The sequence below is a fragment of the Diabrotica virgifera genome, chromosome 5 (assembly GCF_917563875.1).
Source record: "Diabrotica virgifera virgifera chromosome 5, PGI_DIABVI_V3a".
Lineage (NCBI taxonomy): Eukaryota > Metazoa > Arthropoda > Insecta > Coleoptera > Chrysomelidae > Diabrotica > Diabrotica virgifera.
Window position 1 is genome coordinate 92,301,536 of NC_065447.1, and position 22,728 is coordinate 92,324,263.

General features: G+C 31.4%; 2 protein-coding genes across 2 annotated transcripts in view; one reads left to right on the forward strand and one right to left on the reverse strand.

Moving 5' to 3' along the window:
* Positions 1–22,728, forward strand: part of LOC114339971 (uncharacterized) — a 1,137,809-nt gene that overhangs the window by 868,769 nt on the left and 246,312 nt on the right. The gene's annotated exons all lie outside the window — the stretch shown is intronic.
* LOC114326227 (uncharacterized) lies at positions 632–12,615 on the reverse strand. Its single transcript, XM_028274527.2, has 2 exons — positions 12,367–12,615; positions 632–902 (listed from the first exon to the last, which is right to left on the reverse strand). The coding sequence occupies exons 1-2, from the start codon at positions 12,507–12,509 to the stop codon at positions 707–709; spliced, it is 339 nt and encodes a 112-aa protein (XP_028130328.1). The 5' UTR covers positions 12,510–12,615; the 3' UTR covers positions 632–706.

Genomic DNA, 22,728 nt, shown 5'->3' on the forward strand with positions numbered 1-22,728 from the left:
TTTTTAAATGAAAATATTATTGTATCCACTGATATAAAATAATATGTGTGCCAGAGCCGCATCTAAGGAGCCAAAGAGCCACATGCAGCTCCGGAGCCGCACTTTGCCGTCCACTGCCCTAGAGCATTATATCATACTTAACTACTAAATCATGTCATTATTTTTCAAATAATATACCAGTCGGACATTAAATTTAATAACAGGTTTCAAAAGCTTGTTGCTTGGAAACAGACTGACGCCGTAGGCGGAGGTCTAATTACAATAAGCAACAAGCTTAAGAAATCTGCTATTCAATTTTTGAGGATTTATTAATGTTCAAAGTTATTAGGAAGAAAATTTTTTGCTTTTGATATGTTGAATTTATATTAGTTTATGTGAAACGTCAAAATTTACATTCATGCGTACCTATCTGTAGCAACGAAGTGAAAACAGCAGATGGAATCTGTTATCAGTGCAATGTTGCTCTAATTGGTTATTGTTATCAACATGACCTGAAATATATATATTTCATTGGATTTCTAAGTAAGCAAAAATTTTCAAAATAAATAATGTCGAATACCAACTACGCCTAAAAAAATTATGTAGTAAACAAATATAAATATACATATTAGGAAATTAACCAGTAAGAAACTTTTTTACATTAAATATTTTTTATTGGAAATGATTAGTGCTTACATTGCAGATAAAATGTAGAATGTCATATTATTTATGGTAACAAATGATATTCTTGGAACTTAGACAGCTTCTCGTTGAGTTCTTTTTCCACATCTTTAGCTACCAAAACCACATTGTTTTTGTAATCAATCAATTGAACTGGGTCAAGATCCAGGTATTTTGGTAGAGGATAATGTAGGTTGACACAGCAAAATACGTCCTTTGGACATAAATCAAACTTTTCCGACCTACAAAAAATATGGTATGTATTTATGTACTTACAAAATATGTCCCTGTAAGTTGGAACCTAATGGAAAACTTTTTTATTATTAATTTTACGGAAAAAGTTATTCTTCACACAAAGTTCTGCAAGGAATAAAACCTAAGATTCAATGGTCAGATATCAAATTTTATGAATAGTATACGAAGCATGTCAATAAATACGAATTTAGCTCAAGAGTGAAGTAGCTTTATTTTTCACAATATTCAGAATTGATATTATGAATAGTTATTTGAAATTAGGAAATATATTCTAATACGGATTTACTTCCTTCTAATTGAAAAACAAATAAAAATTTTTCTTAAATTATGGACGACCAACATTATTTTCAATTACATATTTCCATTGTGCTAACTCTTTTATTATCCATTTTACGAAAAAAAGTTATTCTGTATAAAATTTTTTGCATGCTATAAAACCTAATATACATATAGCCCGATCAGGGAACACAAAATTTTACGCAAACCTCCAAAAAAATAAAGAAAGGATGAAAATTTGGGAATAGGTAGTTGAAATTGTCTATTATTATATAAAAAAAAAGTTTACAATTCTACATCCCCTCCATTTTACAAAAATTGGAATAATGGAATTGGATAAAATGACTAATTCTAAGCAACTTTTGTTCTATACGTTATATACTCTATTGTGAATACGTTAATTTTTAACAACAAAAAAATCCTGTTTTTGGACGTTTTTTCGCAGATAACTCAAAAAGTAAGTATTCTTGCAAAAAAATATTCTTAGTGAAAATATAGCTTATAAAAAATTTAAAAAATGGTGTACGCGTGAGGTCTATAGACCTAGTAGAAGCAGAGTTGTAGCTAATGAAAAGAAGGTTCTTTTTCGTCAAATTCCAAATCGAATATTTCAATGTGAAATAACCAAAAAACAGCACTTTTCGGGGAAAATTCATTATACCTTTTTTAAAATGTTTAAAAAAAGTTTATTTTTGTTGTTTAAAAAAACTTGTAACATTAAAATTAAATGAGTTACGCTCAAAGTATTGTTGGTTACTTTTATTTTTTGTACAAAAATCGAGAAAATCACCCCGTAATTCGCTTCCCAAATAAAATTAATCGTTACCGCTTCACAAGTTACTTTACTTATGTATTATTTATATTATCTATAAGTTTCCTTGGTTCAAAGTGCTCATTTTAGAAAAAATTGGGTTTAAAATAAAACATTTTTTTTTAATTTTGAAAAAAAAAATGGAATTGTTCATGGAATTAACTTAAAAATTATAATACCAAAAATCTTAAAGAGTAATAAAATGTACATTTTGCTTTTCTGAATATTTTTTCTTTTTTGTTTTCTTGTTAGACAAAAGTTGGTTATGTTATGGATGTTCAAAATTTGCCTAAACTCGTGATTAGTTACTCATTCAAGCCATTTTAACTTCAGCTTTTTCAAAGATAAGCACTTTGAACCGATGAAACTTGTGAAACCGATGAAATAATACATACGCAAGTGGTAAAGATAAAATTTATTTGTGATGCTAATTAGGAGGTGATTTTCGCGATTTTTTTACCAAGAAATAAAAGGGACCAACAATATTTTGAGCGTAAGTCACTTACTTTTAATGTTATAAGTTTTTTTTTTAACAAAAATAAACCTTTTTTAACTACTTTAAAAAAGTTCAAATGAATTTTCCCCGAAAATTGCTCCGTTTTTGGGTTATTTCACATTGAAATATTCGATTTGGAATTTGATGAAAAAGAACCTATTTTTCATTAGCTACAACTCTGCTTCTAGTGGTCTACCGACCTCAAGCACACACCAGTTTTTTCAGTTTTTTATAAGCTATATTTTTGCTAAGAATATTTTTTTCGCTGAAATACTTACTTTTTGAATTATCTCCGAAAAACCATCCAAAAACATGTTTTTTTCTGTTAAAAAGGAACATATTCACTTGAAAATGACTCGAAAAGTATTGACTTAGGGAAAAAACTCTATAGAACAAAAGTTGCTTGGAATTAGTCATTTTATCCAATTCCGGACTTATTTCGAATGTATATTTTTCACCTTAGAGAGGGGGTACTCCCCTCCATTTTTGAAAAATGGAGGGGATGTACAATTGTAAACTTTTTCTTATATATTAATAGACAATTTCAACTACCTATTCCCAAATTTTCATCCTTCCTTTATTTTTTTTGGGGTCAGATTGTTCTTTGATAGGGCTAATACATCCATCTTATATAATATTTTATTAATTTTTTACGAGGTAGGTATGTGAAAAAATATGGATTTCGCTCAAGAGTAAAGCATATACCTTTATTTCTCACACCATCCAAAATTGTGATTATGAAAAGTTGTTTAGAATAATTAAAAACTATGTTTTTATATGTAATTATATCCTTCTATTTGAAATTTTTTGAACTATAAAGGTATTTTACCATTTAAAGGTAGGTCCAGATCGAAATTCGTCTTTTTTGACATATCTCGTGTACTATTTATGAAATTTGATATAAGATGATCGTATTTGAAATTTTAGACCACGCATAACTTTTTATGAAGAATAACTTTTTTTCGTAAAATTTATAATATAGGTAACAGTTATCATAATTAAAATAACTGAAAATAATATTCCATATTATTTAAATAAACAAAAAAACACATAATTTAAAACATTTCGATTTTTTTTTCAATTAAAAGGATGTAATTGCATATTAGAATGTAGTCCTTAATTCCAAACAAAATAAAGCCACTTTACTCTTAACCAAAATTCATATTTTTTGACATACGTCGTGTAATATTCATAAAATTTGATATCAGATGGTTGAATCTTAGGTTTTATACCATGCAGAACTTGTTATGAAGAATAACTTTTTTTCGTAAAATTAACAATAAAAAATTTTCCATATGGTCCGACTTACAGGAACATATTGTATATCCTTCTTAAAAATATGTATCTTACTTGTTATAATCGCACTGCAATAAAATAATAATTCAGAGAAAATACAACAGGGCCGAAATTATGTACAAACACTATACTCATTATTGGAGACTCCTAAAATTAGTTTACGAATAAAAATCACAATCTGTCAAGTCGGATGTAGAACTAATATTGACGTATGGATTTAAATGTTGGCAGATGACGATGAAAGAGGACAAAAAACTAGTAGTATTAAAAACTTATAGTTTGTGACGGGGAACCTGCGTAGAATGGGGAAGGAGTGTGAAATTCTGATAGCCATAAAAACAAAAAAATTAGAATATCTAGGACACGTAATGAGAAACCAAGAACGTTACGGCCTCCTCCAACTGATTCTCCAAGGGAAGGTAAATGGTAAAAGGGAACCGGGAAGAACACGCATTTCCTGGCTTCAAAATTTACGTAAGTGGTATAACACGACTACCACTGAACTGTTCCGCGCTGCGGTAAACAAAGTCAAGATAGCCATGATGATCGCCAACATCCGGAACGGATAGGCACTTTAAGAAGAAGAAGATAGTTTGTAACTATCTATACGTTATACATGTCATGTCATATTATGTTATTTAATTTACAACCATATAATTAAATAGTTATTAAGGTACCAAGGGTTTAATAAGGATAATAGCGCTTGAGGTCAATGGTGTATATATCGAGGGATATACGTTGACAGAAAACGTTATTATCTATAATAGTGTAGTCACTGAAGGTGGATATGTGCTGTTACCCCCGATTGCGTTGAACCTTTATCGATTTGCATGAAAATTGGTGAGTGGTTATAGGATTTCTCAAGGAAGAAAGGTGTTAACTTGCGCTCTTACCTTGGGGGTGGGTGCCACCCCTTCTCGAGGGTGAAAATTATTTTATTAAAAATAATCCGATAATTCGATAGAGGGTCAAATTTTAAGCAAAATTTGTTTTATATACTTTAGTCCAAGTAATGAAGCTTAAAATAGGTCAAAACCTCGCAATTTTTACAGAATGGATAGATTTCCTTGAAAATTTGAGAATAAGTAGTGGATAGTCCAAGGATCAAAATCTATATGATGCCAAAAGGCGCTTTTACCATGGGGGTGGTTGTCACCCCATGTCGGGGGTGAAAATTTTTTATTATATTTTGACCACAAAATTTGGTAAAAGCATTCATTCTAAGCAAAAAATGTTCTATACATTTTTTTGATAAAATTAATAGTTTTCTATTTATTCGCTATCGAAAGTGTTAGTTTTATGTTAAAAAAATTAATGTTTTTAATCAGTTTTCTGCAAATAACTCAAAAAGTTTTTGTTTTATCAAAACCACTTTGCTTAAAAAAATGTACCTTTTGAAAAAATCAACAAAACCGTGTTTTTAAATTTTCTTTAAGACCAATAGTAGTCGAGCTATACTTTATTATATGTTAGGTCTTCTTCAGCAAATGCTAAATACTGTAGTTTCAAAGTCAAAAGACGGGAAAACTATGCATTTTTCGAGGATCACTTGTTTAAACTAATTTAAAGCATTTAAAAATATCTATCTTCACAAATAAAAAAAAAGTCTTTAGCTCAAAGATTAGGTGGCTTATAATGAAAAGAATATCAGACCCTATATTTTTCAGCGAAAAAGTGATCGAAAGCAAATCCCTAATCACCACCCTGATTAAAATTAGTCATTGACCTTATTTCCTCTTAGTATAAGAGCTGTGAGACATTTTTGAGTAGGTATTTTAGGCAACCTGAAAATTTTTCAGGTGACTCTTCCATGATAGCCTAATACAAAAATGCCGGTCTGGCTGGAGGGTAGCGGTTATTTTCCCCAAAAATCCCCCCCAAAGTTAAAAAAAGGGTAAAAATTGTTATTACAAAAAATATCATTAACGTGACTTTAAAGTAAATTTAAATATTCAAATATAAAGAAAATAAACAGGCCAGGCGATTTGAGGGCGATTTTAACTCTGCAAGATACTTGCATGGGCGCCCCAGGATTATTTTCAGGGGATGCATCTGAACTTCAGAAGATTTCATCTGAATCTGTACATACTATTAACGAGTATAAAATATACAACTATACATGCAAAGCTATGTACATTCCTTCAGGACAGGGAAGTACAATTATTATTTTGACAGGGTATTTTTTAATATTAAAAATAAATATTCTACAAAGACAGGTTTTTTTTGGTGAAATTTTCCAACTGCCATGTGATCGAACAAATTACGCGTGCATATAAATGAAAAGCGCTATAGGTAAACAGGAGTGTGAGAAAGAGCGTATACCGATAGCTGTTTGCGTCCTCTGTTGTACCTGAGCGAGTCCGTTCGCTCGAGAAAAATCACGTGACCTGGCGATCCCATGTTGTTGTGCTTCGAAACGTCAGAGTAATTATTATATATTATAGTTTTTTAAGTAAAGTCGGGTCCATAGATATTTCGCCCGTCGGCAAATTCAAACAGATAACATTTGTATTGTTATGAAATTCGAGTAAATCAATGTCCCTTTGATTAAGCACACGCCGGTATTTTTACAACCGGGTTACTCATTGTAAATCAATCAAGTTTAACACTTGAAAATGTATACTTGGGCATTAGTACAGTTAAAATTGTTAGACGATTATATTTAGATGAAATATTAAGCAATAGAATTGAAACTTTTTTCTACTTTTAAGGACAAAAAAGCAAGTTCATTAGCGGAACGTGATTCAAAATTATTCTGCAGATTATATTTGAAGCAATATTTGATTAAAACATCTCATTTTTGGTGGTAAGAATATATTAAATACATATATTAATTTGTCTGGACTAAAGGTGGTCAAAGATGGTCTGGAGTTATATTTTTGTTTGAATTTGCCGACGGGCGATAGATAGATTGTGTTTACTTTAACTTTTTCTTAATTAAAGGAAAATAATACGTACTATACAATAGATTTTGCAAATATAATAGAAAAAGACAGATTTATTATTATAAAGATATAGGTAGAAAAGTATAAAAGTATAAACTAAATTGATTCTGTGTCCGAATCTTGTACTTCTTCTTCAAACTCCTCATCTGAGCTTAAATATTCACTGTCTTCTTCTTCGTCAGACTCCCCTTGAGACTCAGATTCCTCTTCTACATGATCTGCAAATAGTTGTAATATGTATTTAGAATTAATTAAAAATTAATTAGTGATTGATTAATTGAGTTGCTACGTATTCTCTGTCCTTTTATACGGAGTCGAAGCCTGGAGAATCACGGGCGCATCTGAAAAAAGACTTGCCATTGTTGAGATGTGGTGTTATCGAATAATGTAAAAAATATCATGGACGCAAAACGTAACAAACACGGAAACATTAATAAGGATAAAAAGTCAAAAAAATACTTAACACTATGAAGGAAGGAAAAATGAGCTACTTTGGTCATATACTAAGAAATAAAAAACATGATGTAATTTATAATATAAGGAAAAGTATTAAGTATTAGTTATACATTAATTTTTAATTAATTCTAAATACATATTTACAACTATTTACAGATCAGGTAGAAGAGGAATCTGAGTCTCGAGGGGAGTCTGACGAAGAAGAAGAGAATGAATATTTATTTTGGCTCATCTTTCTTTCCTTTATAGTGTTGAGTATTTCTTTTGCCTTTTTCATCTTTCTTAATGTTTCCGTGTTTGTTACGTGTTGTGTTCATGATATTTTTTACATTATTCAATAACAGCACATCTCAACAATGGCAAGTCTTTCTTCAGATGCGCCCGTGATTGTCCAGGCTTCGACTCCGTATAAAAGGACAGAGAATACGTAGTAATTCAATTAAATTATCGCTAATTAATTTTTAATTAATTCTAAATACATATTACAACTATTTGCAGATCATGTAGAAGAGGAATCTGAGTCTCGAGGGGAGTCTGACGAAGAAGAAGACAGTGAATATTTAAGCACAGATGAGGAATTTGAAGAAGAAGTACAAGATTCGGACACAGAATTAATTTAGTTTATACTTTTATACTTTTCTACCTATATATTTATAATAATAAATCTGTTTTTTCTATCATATTTGCAAAATCTATTGTATAGTACGTATTATTTTCCTTTAATTAAGAAAAAGTTACTTAAAAAACTATAATATATAATAATTACTCTAACGTTTCGAGACACAACAACATGGGATCGCCAGGTCACGTGATTTTTCTAGAGCGAACGGACTCGCTCAGGTACAACAGAGAACGCAAACAGCTATCGGTATACGCCCTTTCTCACACTGCTCCTTACCTATAGCGCTTTTCATTTATATGTACGCGTAATTTGTTTGATCACATGGCAGTTGGAAAATTTCACCAAAAAAAATTCTGTCTTTTTAGAATATTTATTTTTGATATTAAAAAAATACCCTGTCAAAATAATAATTGTACTTCCCTGTCCGGAAGGAATGTGCATAGCTTTGCATGTATAGTTGTATATTTTATACTCGTTAATAGTATGTACAGATTCAGATGAAATCTTCTGAAGTTCAGATGCATCCCCTGAAAATAATCCTGGGGCGCCCATGCAAGTATCTTGCAGAGTTAAAATCGCCCTCAAATCGCCTGGCCTGTTTATTTTCTTTATATTTGAATATTTAAATTTACTTTAAAGTCACGTCAATGATATTTTTTGTAATAACAATTTTTACCCTTTTTTTTAACTTTGGGGGGGATTTTTGGGGAAAATAACCGCTACCCTCCAGCCAGACCGGCATTTTTGTATTAGGCTATCATGGAAGAGTCACCTGAAAAATTTTCAGGTTGCCTAAAATACCTACTCAAAAATGTCTCACAGCTCTTGGACCATCTTCTTTACTTATGCATTATTAATAGGTTCTAGATGTTTAACTGGTTTAGAATGATTAGTTTTTAAAAAAATTGAGTCAAAAGCAAATATCGAATTTTTGAAGTTTGGTAAAAAATGCCTTTTTCTTCAGAATAGAAAGATTATCATCAGAGATGCAAAAAATATTTAAATATAAGATGGTAGCGTATTTAACTCCCAAGAACTTGGTTTGCAAAAATTTTCTCTACGGTAAAAATTGAGTGAGCTATTGACAATTAAAACTTGTAATAACATGCAAAAATCACCTTTACCAATCCTTTCAAAGTCACCACCTTTTGCGACTGAGGATTTTAAAAGGATCTGGTATTAACAGTCTTATAGATCTTGTAAAAACCTACCAACTTGTTTTTTAACGAACTTTCTAAGATAAAAATTAAAAGGTTACGGTTAAAAAATCAATATATTTTTTTCAAAAAAATAAAAAGATATCCAGTTGGAAGCATAATAATATAAGTTAGCTTTGCTTTTAGTCATTGGCCTTATTAATTCTTCTTTATTTATGTATTATTAATAGATTTTAAAAGTTTGACTGGCTTAGAATGATTAGTTTTTAAAAAACTAGAGTTAAAAGCGAATAACGACTTTTTGTAGTTTGGTAAAAAATGCAATTTTCTTCAAAATAGAAAGATTAGCATCAGATATACGAAAAAATGTTTTAATATCAAATTGTAGGTTATTTAATTCCCAAGAACTTGGTTCGAAAAAAATTTTTCTACCGCAAAAATTGAGTGAATGGTAAATGAGTATATATCGCAAAACATTGATTTTTTCTATATAAAACTAACACTTTCGATAGCGAATAAATCGAAAAGTATTAATTTTATCAAAAAAATGTATAGAACATTTTTTGCTTAGAATGAATGTTTTTATCAACTTTTGCAGTCAAAATATAATAAAAAATTTCCACCCTTAAGATTGGGTGGCAACCGACCCCATGGTAAAAGCGCCTTTCGGCATCATATAGATTTTGATCCTTGAACTATCCACTACTTATCCTCAAATTTTCAAGCAAATCGATCTATTCTGTAAAAATTGCGAGGTGAAATGCTTCGGTTCCTGGACTACTTTTTGAGTTATTAAAGATCAAAATATTTAATTTTCGTGAGAAAAATGCATGTTTGGTTGATTTTTCATAAATAACTCAAAAACTATAAGTTTTTACAAAAAATTTATTATTAGGTACCAAAATTGAAGATAATAAAAAACGAAATAAACCCCTTAATCAAAAAACCTTTTAATGTTAACTGAAAGTGACTTACAGGTAATTGAATATTAATTTTTTTCGGCGAGTACCCAAATCTAAGTATTCAAGCTTAAATAACGGGAAAATGACGCATTTTGTAACATAAACTTATTACACATTTGTCAAAGTACTTGGAAATATCTATCAATTGAGTCCTCAAACAAGTTCATAGAGTTATTATTTATGCTATAAAATTTTTAAAAATTTACCTTTTAAAATTGTTTCCAAAAAGTGCTTTTTTTAATAACTTCGTCAATTTTTAGGATATTAGGATTAACTAAAAACCATTTGAAATATAGTTGCAATGGCTATTAAACGACGTTGAACTTAATCTTTTAGATACCTTACTTTTTTAAAAATAAAAGGTTAAATGGCCCCGGTTACATGGCTCTCGCAGCAAAATTTAAGATGCAAACGTTTCTATCTCGGTTATTTTATATCCTGCAGAAATAAAAGAAGGTAAAATATTTGACACAGAAAAAACTAAAATTTGGTTTTACATAAATTTTTTATGTATATTGAGTACTTTTGGAGTTAGTATCAAAAGAAAATAAAAAATACGATAATTTTAAAAATTCTGATTTTTTAAAATTATGTCATTTTTTCAAAACTTTGCATTCTTAACCGGTCAAATTTGTTGAAATCATTACTTGTGTTAGTATAAAGAAATTTTTGTAAGGATTACTATAAATTTTATGTTTTGTGGAAATGGCGTATGTTTTATTTTTCACTTTTTCCTAAAAAATTCGAAACGGTTCTCTTATTTTCATCATAACTTGCTTAATTATAATGATATTAACTTCTGCTGAACCTTATTTCATAGGTAATCCGAAGTGCTTTGACAAATGCTTAACAGGTATATTTTATAAAATGCATTGTTTTCCCGTTATTTAACCCTTAAACGCCCAAGGGTGAGTAAAAAATGTCCACCTAATGCGTATTCCCTTGTAACATATTTATTACGTGTTTAAATTTTTTCTAAAAATTATTTATTGTTAAAAATACAGCCCATTATCGAATGTTAATTTGGTTCTACCAATATTTTTGAAAATAAAAGCAGCATCTTGAGTTAAATATGGATGGGCATAAAAAGTACACCCTTGGCAAAACTTGTTACTAAAGGTTTCTATATAATTTCTCGTTGGTAGGAAGATAATCCATATAATTATCGATGTATAATTACATAATCTACATAATTATCCGCCAATGAGGAGGCTGAAAGAAAGAATATGGAGAAAATCGACAAATCTGAATTACTGGTATGTTAATTTTGATGTACATTGTAATTTTGTTGTAAGGTTTGTAAACTGTTTATATTAATATTTTAGAAGATGATGTGTTTATTAAGAATAAGATTCTTAAGTTTAATTCATTTTCAACAACTCTCAATAAATATATTAGCTATTTTCGAGGTGGACATTTTTTACCCACCCTTGGGCCTACATCGAACCTAAAAAAGGTTGGGCGTTTAAGGGTTAAGCTTAAATACTTAGATTTGAGTACTCGTCTAAAAAAATTTACATTCAATTACCCATAACTCAATTTGACTTGACACTAGTATAGTTCTTTAAGTAATGACTGTATTTAATTTTTTATTATCTTGAATTTTCGTAATAATAACTTTTTTGTAACTATAATAAACTAGAATTAGCTTATAGTTTTTAAGTTATACGTGAAAAAAAGCTTTAAAGCATGCATTTTTTTACGAAAAAATAAAATTTTAGATCTTCAATGACTCAAAAAACATTGATTTATATTAATAAATTTATATAACAAAATTTGCTTAGAAATGTTTCTTATATCGATCTATGGCATCATTTTTGGTAAAATAATTTTTACCTCTGATAAGGGGTGGCTTCCACCAGCAAAGTAAAAGCGCAAGTTTGCATCATGTCACCTTTGTTGCTCGAGGTATCCTCTAACTACTCAGCAATTTTCCTGAAAATCGATGAAGGTTCAACGAAATCCTAGATGAAAACCCTCAGTGACTTCACTATTATACCCATTGTGCCTTCAACGTTTAATGTCCGACTAAATATTCTTTATATGCACAAAATTTGAATGGATTTTGAATAAATTAGTTTTCAAATGCGTACATTTACCAGCAGTAGTCGTAACGTAATTGTGGTAACCATAGTTTTACTTAGGTTGTTATTTGTTAACTTGACAGATTTAACTAGTTATTTTAATTTAATACCCTAGGGCGTTTTTTTTTCAAAATATTGTCCTAGGGAATTATATCATACTTAACTGACTTAGAAATCCTGTCATTTTTTGTTAAATAATATACCGGTCGGACGTTAATATAATTAACGATATAATAAACAGCGATAAAGTTTATTAAAATAAAAGACTCAATTGCATTGCACAAAGCCATAACTGGTGTTGAAGTTTAAGTAGATAAAATTATGTAGGAAAACAAGTATTGGTTACCTTATTACGAATCCTTCTACACAACTTTTTGCACAATAACATCCTTCATCACAAAAACAATAATCTGGCCGTCTTTTTGCAGTAATAACAACAATTGCTAACACAGATATTAACAACAAGCTACGTAAACCAGTTGAGTGCATAATTATTATTTTGTATCTTTATTGTAACGCCAAACAAACAAACAAAAGCATGATGTATAATAATACGATCTAAATATCTTAAATGATTAGAAACCTTAAATAACAATTACAGGAAGTATTCGTACGTTTTAATCTAATCAGGCGACTATATTAATTGTAAGCTAGGTAACTATTTATACTAAATTTACAATCAAGATGCAGTAGAAATGAACAAACCAAGACACGTTAAATGCTACTAGGAGCACTCCCTAATCATAATTTACAATGTACATACATTGTAAATCCCAAATCATGATTTCCAAAGTTTATACATTGTAAATTATAATTTGGGAGTGCTCCAAGTAGCATTTAACGTGTCTTGGTTTGTTTATTTCTACTGCATCTTGACTGTAAATTTAGTGTAGATAATAATATAATAATAATATGTACATTTAACAAATGTTTAACAACCTTAATATTATTTGTGTATGAGGAGAAAATATACTGCAGTCTGTATTTTACAACAATATATTATATATTATATTATATATATTATATTTTTCTACACCTACAACTGGCTAAAATGTATCTATCGACGAACAGCTTTTTCCCACAAAGGCAAGATGTCACTTCACCCAGTACATGGCGTATAAACCCGATAAGTTTGGAATCAAATTCTGGCTTACAGCTAATGTCTAGTTCAAATATTTATCGCACGGATTTCCTTACCTACGGAAAGATGAACAACGACCAGACAATCAACCTCTAGGGGAACATGTAATTAGCGGTCTAATGGGCCCATTTATGAATAAGGGAAGAAATGTCACGATACATAAAAAGTATTACGAAAGAAGGCTACCAGGAGTACTGGAACAATAAAACAAGCAAGAAAGGATATTCCTCCGTCAATAAAAAACGAAAAGATGGAATTATACAAATCAAAAATTTTTATACACGAAGACATGAGCTAACCAGAGAAACCAGGTGTACCAGAGAAAATTGATCAAAAATGTTCTAGCGCTGAATTCTCTATACTCAAACAATATTAAAATAGGCATAGACAAAAAGGAGAAACCTAAAACCATTACCTACTACAACCATACAAAATACGGAGTAGACGTTTTAGATCAGATGGCCATACAGTGCTCAACCAAATCAGCTTCAAGAAGATGGCCGTTGCAGGCTTTTTTTAACATCTTAGATATGGTAGGAATAAATGCTTTGATTCTGTATAAGGAAGTTACTGGTTGTCAAATATCTCGGCAAACTTTCCTACTTCAGTTAGCAGAAGAATTGCGACAAGATCATCTGACTAAGTGCAGGACAATATCAACGGAACCAAATCAGAGATGCAACACCTCAATCAAATAATAAACGTAGGCAGTGACAAAAGCTACAATATCTCGGACATGTGTTGCGGAGCGAGAAGTATGGCATCCTATGACTCATAATGCAAGGAGGGGTAGATAGCAGAAGAAGCATCGGAAGAAGACGAATTTCATGGCCGAGGTTTGGATGTAGCTCAAAACAACTATTCAGAGCTACCGACTCAAAAATTAAAATAGCTATGATAATTGCCGTAGCAGAGATAGCACCTGAAGAAGAAGAAGTGTAATACTGGGAACTAAAACTAAAATAAAACATGTGAAAGTCATATACCTATGTAAACAATTTGTGTATAGGTCTTGTACAAGCAAAATTAAAAAAATTTGTTACTAAACAAATTGTGCTTAAATAATTAAATAATTTATTTAAATTAACTAAATGTCTTCTGTTAGTACGTATTAACTCAATATAGGTTTTTTTTCAATTAAAACACGATAGGAAAACGACCGGCGATAGAAAATTCTAAAACCCGTCATCTTGACCGCTCCGGTGCTTCTAGGTATGTAAAAATGTTGGTGCTTCTAGTGTTAAGAAAGCATTAGAGATAAAATAATACTTAGGTAATGTAAAAATTGAGCAAGTATCTTATTATAGATATCCTCCTAGGACGTACATAATTATATTATACATTAAACCGGCACAACAAACCTGCACAAAAATATACTGATCATTGAGACAATTTATAATAAATTGGAAAAGACTGCAAGACTTGTACACACTTCTAAATAGGTTAAAACGGCAAACAGGTGTATGTTTTCAAAAAACTTTTGATAGTGTGTAAAAAATATTTTATTATCAGCTAAGTACTTTCGACACATAACGTGTCATCATCAGAGCTTCCTAAAAGGACATATTTAAGATAAGATTTTTTTATATAAAAAATAAGTGAAAAACTTACGTCCTCTTATAAAATCTTCATAGAAGAGCAATTGCTAAACGACACAATAAAAAGACATGTATACTGGGCAAAAGCCACAGATATAGGGTATAATAACCCTTTAAAGTGAATAAAATCACATCTAAATTCTTTTATTAATTAATAAGGCAACATGGCTGAGTCAAACCATTTTGAGCCCACGTGAACAGCAGATCAGCTGAGGAAGACTGTCATTTATTAAAATGATAAAGAAGGAACTACAATCTTATGCGACCTCTATGTTCATAAATATTAATTAAAAATTGAAAATGACTAAAAAGCCATGTATAGGTTAAATGAAATTAAAGTTAGGATACTAAATTTTAAAGTTAAATTTTCAAAAAATTTCTATTATTACTATTGAAGTGAAATGTTAACGTGTATATTAAAAGTTATCAAAATTCTTCCAAAAACAAAACTGTTATAGTTTGACCAAGTGTAGAAGAAGTTAGATGAAATCATACCTAGGAGAAATATCATTTGACAAGCTCAGAGTTCGAAAGCTGTTATTAAAAATTAAAAATCTTATTGATTAATTCAGACAAATAACAAATATTTACTTGTTTACAAATATGTAAACAATGAACGAAAACTCAAGAATACCTAAAGGTAATGTTCATAATGAAAGTTTTTTGAACATTACTTTTAGGTATTCTTGAGTTTTCGTTCATTGTTTAAATATTTGCAAACAAGTAAATATTTGTTATTTGTCTGAATTAATCAATAAGATTTTTAATTTTTAATAACAGCTTTCGAACTCTGAGCTTGTCAAATGATATTTCTCCTAGGTATGATTTCATCTAACTTCTTCTACACTTGGTCAAACTATAACAGTTTTGTTTTTGGAAGAATTTTGATAACTTTTAATATACACGTTAACATTTCACTTCAATAGTAATAATAGAAATTTTTTGAAAATTTAACTTTAAAATTTAGTATCTTAACTTTAATTTCATTTAACCTATACATGGCTTTTTAGTCATTTTCAATTTTTAATTAATATTTATGAACATAGAGGTCGCATAAGAGTGTAGTTCCTTCTTTATCATTTTAATAAATGACAGTCTTCCTCAGCTGATCTGCTGTTCACGTGGGCCCAAAATGGTTTGACTCAGCCATGTTGTCTTATTAATTAATAAAAGAATTTAGATGTGATTTTATTCACTTTAAAGGGTTATTATACCCTATATCTGTGGCTTTTGCCCAGTATACATGTTTTTTTATTGTGTCGTTTAGCAATAGCCCTTCTATGAAGGTTTTATAAGAGGACGTAAGTTTTTCACTTATTTTTTATATAAAAAAATCTTATCTGAAATATGTCCTTTTAGGAAGCTCTGATGATGACACGTTATGTGTCGAAAGTACTTAGCTGATAACAGAATATTTTTTACACACTATCAAAAGTTTCTTGAAAACATACACCTTGTGACGTTCCGCCCCTTATAGAATCGATTATTGATGGGAAGATATTATTTAACTATCCAAAATATTATTTAATTATTTTCAAAATTATTTTCTTTCAATGTTTATTCAAATAGAACTTAAACCCATCTCAGAATTTTTAAATGCTTGATGACGTCACATTTAAAACGTGGCAACATTGGTTTCCCCACTTTGACAGCCAATGCTTAGTAGAGGGGTACGAAGGATTGAGCTGTGAACGTGAGCCTTGGATTGCCATTGTTTCTCGAGTGTTCGGTCTGAATCGTAGTGTGCGGGGTCATTAGACTCAATTATTCACCTCTAATTCTCAGTTCCAAATTGATTAAATATTACAATAAAAGTATAGTGAAGTTATCCAGCAGCAGTGGATTTGAAGAATTTTAGAGCATACTATATCCAATGAGTTCTACCCCGCACCTACCATGAAATCTTAAAGCCACCCTACAACAACACCAAGGCCAGACCACACAGAGAGAAACAATCAATAGGCGACCAGCCTGGATTATTTCCACATTTTCTTTTTTTTGAGTACCTCCAGCTGCTTTCCAACAGTTTTGAGTACCTTCAGCTGCTTTCTACCGGTCTTCCTCTCCTGTACCTCCAGCAGGACAGCTGCTAGCGAGAGTTAGCACCCTTGGGTGCTCATTACATCAACTTCAAGATTAGGAAAGAGTGGTTTGTTTGGGAACATTTACTGTGCTCTTATTAAAGACAGACTGGTTTTGTGATATTTAGTACATTTTTTTTTATAGTTCAATTGCACACACATTTTTCCTGCTTTATATTTTTTATAGGTTTTTTTTTTCTTTACAACATAATATTTAATTGATAGCGTTCCCCAACACTCTGCAATCTATAAAGGTATAAATTTCTGAGCTCAGATATTTTCCCTGATAATAGTAGTCGGTACTCTTATCTTGATTATTTTTAGGCTGTGTTCCACTTTTGTATAATTATTTAAACTCATTCCATTATTTTAGTATATGTTTAATTAAATTTTTAAAAATTAACTTCACATATTAGTCAAAATTGTAATTATTAACTTTATTTAACTTGAACTTATTAACTTTACTTAACTTTAACTTATTAACTTTATTTAACTTTAACTTTAATTTATTAAATTCATATGAACTTCTGGATTCTAATCCCTCAGATTAGTTTTTGGTTTCACTTGTTATTATTACTATTATAAACCACGAGTTAGGAAAAGGATCTGTGTATCCACTCGTAGGTTTATTTATTCAATAAGGCTTGTGCCTGTCCCACTCACAGTGAGGTATTTATATGTTATATATAGTATCAGGTAGTATTTAATTAAGGTGTACGTATTATAAACGTACAATTATTATTTGGTGAGGGTTCTACTAACCTAGTTGTAAGTTGTACTTCCTGTATTAGAGGTACCCGTAGTCAGTTTTTCTAACCTTATAAAGAGTATTCTTAGATCATAGTTGTATGATGATTTTGTAATTGACTTTCACTAGTATCACTTTTTCCTGTCATGTTAGAGTTACACACTAGTTACTTGTCCTAACTCAGAGATTGTTAAAAAGATCTAGTAGTTACATTCAATAAATATACATTTATTGTGATTTTTTTTTCTTATTACTCCTTTATTTTTAGTAGTATATTTTATAATTTAATAATCTTTAATAACTTTTCACATACTTGTACTACAAATTTAACATACTCTATAGCAGCGTAGAATACCTGGAAGAGCGTTAACCTAGTTATCCTTCTTCTGGCGCCCAAAAATTCATTCTATTTTCAGTATATTATTATATTTACTCTATCTATTTTCTGAACATTATCTTCATATCTTCTTTTCGAGCCATCATTGTCACTTCCTTTAATCTATTGTCTGGCCAAAAATAGCCGTGCAAATTGGCCGAATCCTTCCTTGAGTGTCAAGTGGCCCTTCTCATACATATTTAGCTAGCCATTCAAGTTATATCTATCTATTAATGATTTCTCATCTCTAGTCCTGTATCAATTCGATATTCTTTGTCTTGGCATCCTTCCATACAAATACTACTACAAAGTTGTATTTTAGTTACTCCAGCTTCTTCAACGGAGAAGCCACACATTTTTGTCCTTTGGCTACATTAAGTAGATCTTCTTCTTTTTACTACTTCTGTTGGAGTTTACCACTCCCTTTTCATTCACTCCAACAGAAAATCATCAGCTAGTTGTTACATCGGCTTTCCAACGTGGTGGCTTTATTTTTGGTCTGAGACAGTATTCATTTAGGTCAATTCTTCTCTTTTATCTGAAATCTCTTTGTTATTTCCGTTTGGTATCCTATACACATATTGTTACTTATTTATTTTATTTTTAATTTCTGATACATATCAGGTATTCTTAAACGCTGTTTTGATTTTTGTTTATATTTTGGGACCTCATTATAGTATATGTTTGTGCAGCTTACATTCTGGGTTAGATTTTGAATTTTTATTGGGAACTTATATTTAATATTGCTATTAATAATATAATTCATATAACAATTTTATTTCTTCAGTCAATAGTGGTATAGTTGGAGGTACAACTAAGTGTTGATTATTATTATTATTATTATAGATATATATTTTTTCTAGAGTGGTGGTAAGTTACATATAAATAAAAAAAATTTACTTCCAGTATTTAGGTAGTAGGTTTACTTGAGTATACAATATTTATTGGATTATTTATCCATTTATTTGATCTTATATATTTATTTGATCTTATTTATTAGATTATATACTGCATTATATATATATTTTTTTTTTTGCTGGCTATTTTGATTTTGTTGGTGTGTTGCTGATATTTTCTCGGTTTATATTATATATATTTTGCGTGCAAACTTTCATATTTTCATATTTTTCATATTTCTGTTCTTTGGACTATTTGTCAATAACTTTGCTCTCATCATGTGTGCTTTTAAAGCTGAACATCTTCTGGTGGATGAATTGGATTATGAATTAAAGATTCGGGACATAATGCCAGAGGAGTCGACAACTGTCGATAAAAAACGCAATCTTTTGAGAGGTGCTTTGAAACAAGAAGCTGGCAATAGAAGTTTTCTCCAAATTTCAGCTGTATCCCTTCCTTTTGAGGAACAACAAAAAGGAATCACTGAAACATTGGACAGCTTGTCTAAAAAAATCGAAAAGTTTAGGGGAACTGTAAAGGATACAGAGTATGCGCGATTAACATCTCGTCTAGGCCATATTTCTGCCCGTGTACACTTGCTACACTGTCCTTCTGAAGAACAGGAACCGTTCAAGAGGTCTGTTTCTCTTAAAATATTAACACTAGAGGGTGAACTTGATTCTAGAGTTAACCCCATTGCTACCTCTACTCCTAATGCTTCAGTCAATGTACCTAGCTTTACGTACTCCAAACCTGTTCAAGTACACAAATGGGGTATTTCATTTTCAGGTGAAAAACAGCACACTGATGTGATGTCATTTTTAGAAAGGGTTGAATGTCTTCGAATATCTAGAGGTGTTTCTGAAGAGGATTTGTTTGCTGCTTCTGCTGAGTTGTTCACCGGGACCGCTTTTACATGGTTTATGAATAACAGGGGTAATTTTTCTTGTTGGTCTGATCTGATTAAAAAGTTGAAGTCGGATTTTCTTCCGTATTCATTCCAGGATGATTTATTAGATCAAATTAAGAATCATAAGCAGAAACCTGGGGAATCTGTTACTATGTTTATTAATACTATATTAGGTATGTGTAGTCGTTTAGACACTCCTTTGTCAGATTTAGCTAAAATTAAAATCATCCTTAAATGTCTATTGCCCTTTTATCATCAACAATTAGCTCTTATGGACATTCAGAACATTGATGACCTTACTATAAAATGCAAACGTTTGGAGGAAACGTTATCCTGGTCTTCTCAACCTCCATCCACATCTCGATCCTCTTCTAACTCTTCTTCTCAGCCAACTTCCTTTAGGCAACGTTCTTGGCTAAATAAGGGTCATGAACATAATGTTTCGGTTGTTAGTTCTCTTGTCTGCTGGAATTGTGATCAGCCTGGTCACCCATTTTACAATTGTGGGATTCCTCAAAATCGTATTTTCTGCCATGGTTGTGGCCGAGAGAACACCCTTAAAAGAAACTGTTCTAAGTGTTCGGGAAACGACACGTCGGAGGTCCGTCCCCTGAACGTTTCTCCGTCCAACATCCAATCAGGGAATCAAACCCCATCGTCAAACGAAACTGCTGGACCAAGCACATCCAGCAACCCAAACCCATCTTCACGAAAAGGGAAAGGGGTGTCGTTCAAGAAAGCAGCACACACCACAAAACAAAATTAAACCAGAAATTTATTTCTATAGATAATACGTTAGATTCGCTTGATTCAAATGATCACAGATGGTCATTTACAAACGCTTCTTTGATTGGTAGTGTTCAACGTAACAATAATAATTGTGATAGTAATGTGGTTCCATTATCTATATTAGATTCTAGTTTTGTTAATGATGATGATACGTCTGGGTTAGTTCCATATAACGGTTGTAGACAACCAAATACTTTAGATCTAGATATTAATTCGTTATTAGTTAGGAAACAAAATGATAATAGGCCATATCTTCCTATTCAAATTTTAGGACAATCGTGTTTAGCTTTGTTAGATAGTGGCTCTAATATTTCATTGATAGGGGCACATTCGTTAAATTTATTGAAAAATTCTAGTATTCCCATTATGCCCATTTCATCTTTGCAAGTATCTACTGCAGATGGTACAGTTCAGTCCATTACGGGCAAACTCCAAATTAAAATCACAGTGGCAGATTTATGTAGGGAAATTACATTTTATGTTATTCCTTCCGTGCAGAATTCTATAATTTTAGGTATGGACTTTTTCAATGCTTTCAATAGTACCTTAAGTTGTTCTGATTTTTCTTTTTCCATATCTGAATTTAATTTATCTACCCTTAGTGCTATTCACGATTTTGCTAGTTTATCAAGCTCTGAACAAAGGCAATTAGAGAGTATGATCTCTAAATTTACTACTCTTTCTTCAAAAGACAAACTAGGTCGTACGTCGTTAATCTCTCACACTATCGAAGTGGGAAATCCCACTCCTTTCAGATTATATCAGTACCCCATACCTCAAGCCTGGCAGGCAGATTTAGAAAAGGAAGTAGATTCGATGCTTGCTTTAAATATCATAGAACCTTCAACATCGTCCTACTGTTCTCCGCTCTGGTTAACGAAGAAGAAGGATGGATCCTTCAGGATCTGCTTTGACGGTCGAAAACTAAACAGTATCACAACTAACAGGGATGCTTATCCTATCCCCAGAATAGATGTGATTTTGAGCAAACTTCAGAATGCCAAATACATCTCTTCTATTGATTTGTCTAAGGCCTTCCTACAGATCCCACTGAGTGAAGAGAGCAAGAAGTATACTGCTTTTGCTGTCAGTGGTAAAGGATTATTCCAGTTTGTCACCATGCCTTTCGGTCTTGTTTCTGCTCCTCAGACAATGTGTCGTCTGATGGATTTAGTCATTGGTCCACCGTTAGAGCCCTATGTTTTCTATTATTTAGACGATATTTTGGTTGTCACTCCTGATTTTTCCCTTCATATGGAAATTTTAGATAAGTTATTTTTACGTCTTAAGGAAGCTAATCTCACGGTCAATCTGGATAAATGTCAGTTTTGTCGCCCTAGTCTTAAGTTCTTGGGTTATGTTGTGGATAACCAGGGGCTGAGGACTGATCCTGAGAAAATAGTTGCTATCAAAAATTTTCCTATACCAAAGACCACCACCCAAGTCCGTAGGATATTGGGAATGTGTGGCTATTATCGGCGATTTGTACCGTCCTACTCTACTTTGTTGTCACCTCTTACTGATCTTTTGAAGAACAGGAAAAAGGGACAGACCATTACTTGGACTCCTGAGGCTGACGAAGCTTTTAGGCGCGTTAAAGATGCTTTAACGAGCGCTCCGGTTATGATGTCACCTAATTTTGATGAGCATTTTTATCTAATGACAGATTGCTCTAATACAGCTTCTGGAGGCGTATTATTTCAGTTGAAAGATGGCTCCGAACACCCCATAGCGTACACTAGTAAGAAGTTGAACAAGGCCCAGAAAAACTATTCAACTACGGAGAAAGAACTCTTAGCTATCATCCATGGGTTAGAAGCTTTTCGTTATTATCTGGAAGGTCGTAATTTCACTATAATTACTGATCATAGTTCCTTAGTATGGCTTCATAGTATGAAAAACCCTTCACAGAGGCTTTCTCGATGGATATGCAAACTGGCTGCCTATTCATATAAGATTGTCCATAGAAAGGCAAACGGGGTAGTGGTCGCAGATGCTCTTTCACGTGTCCATGATATTAATGTCCTAGATCTGTCCTCTTTAAGTCCTGATATGTGGTATCAGAATATGATTGATAGGGTCACTCAAGACCCACAAAAATATCCTGATTTTAAGGTAGAGAATAATATTCTGTACAAACACATCTTAAGTCCGATAGAGTCCTTATC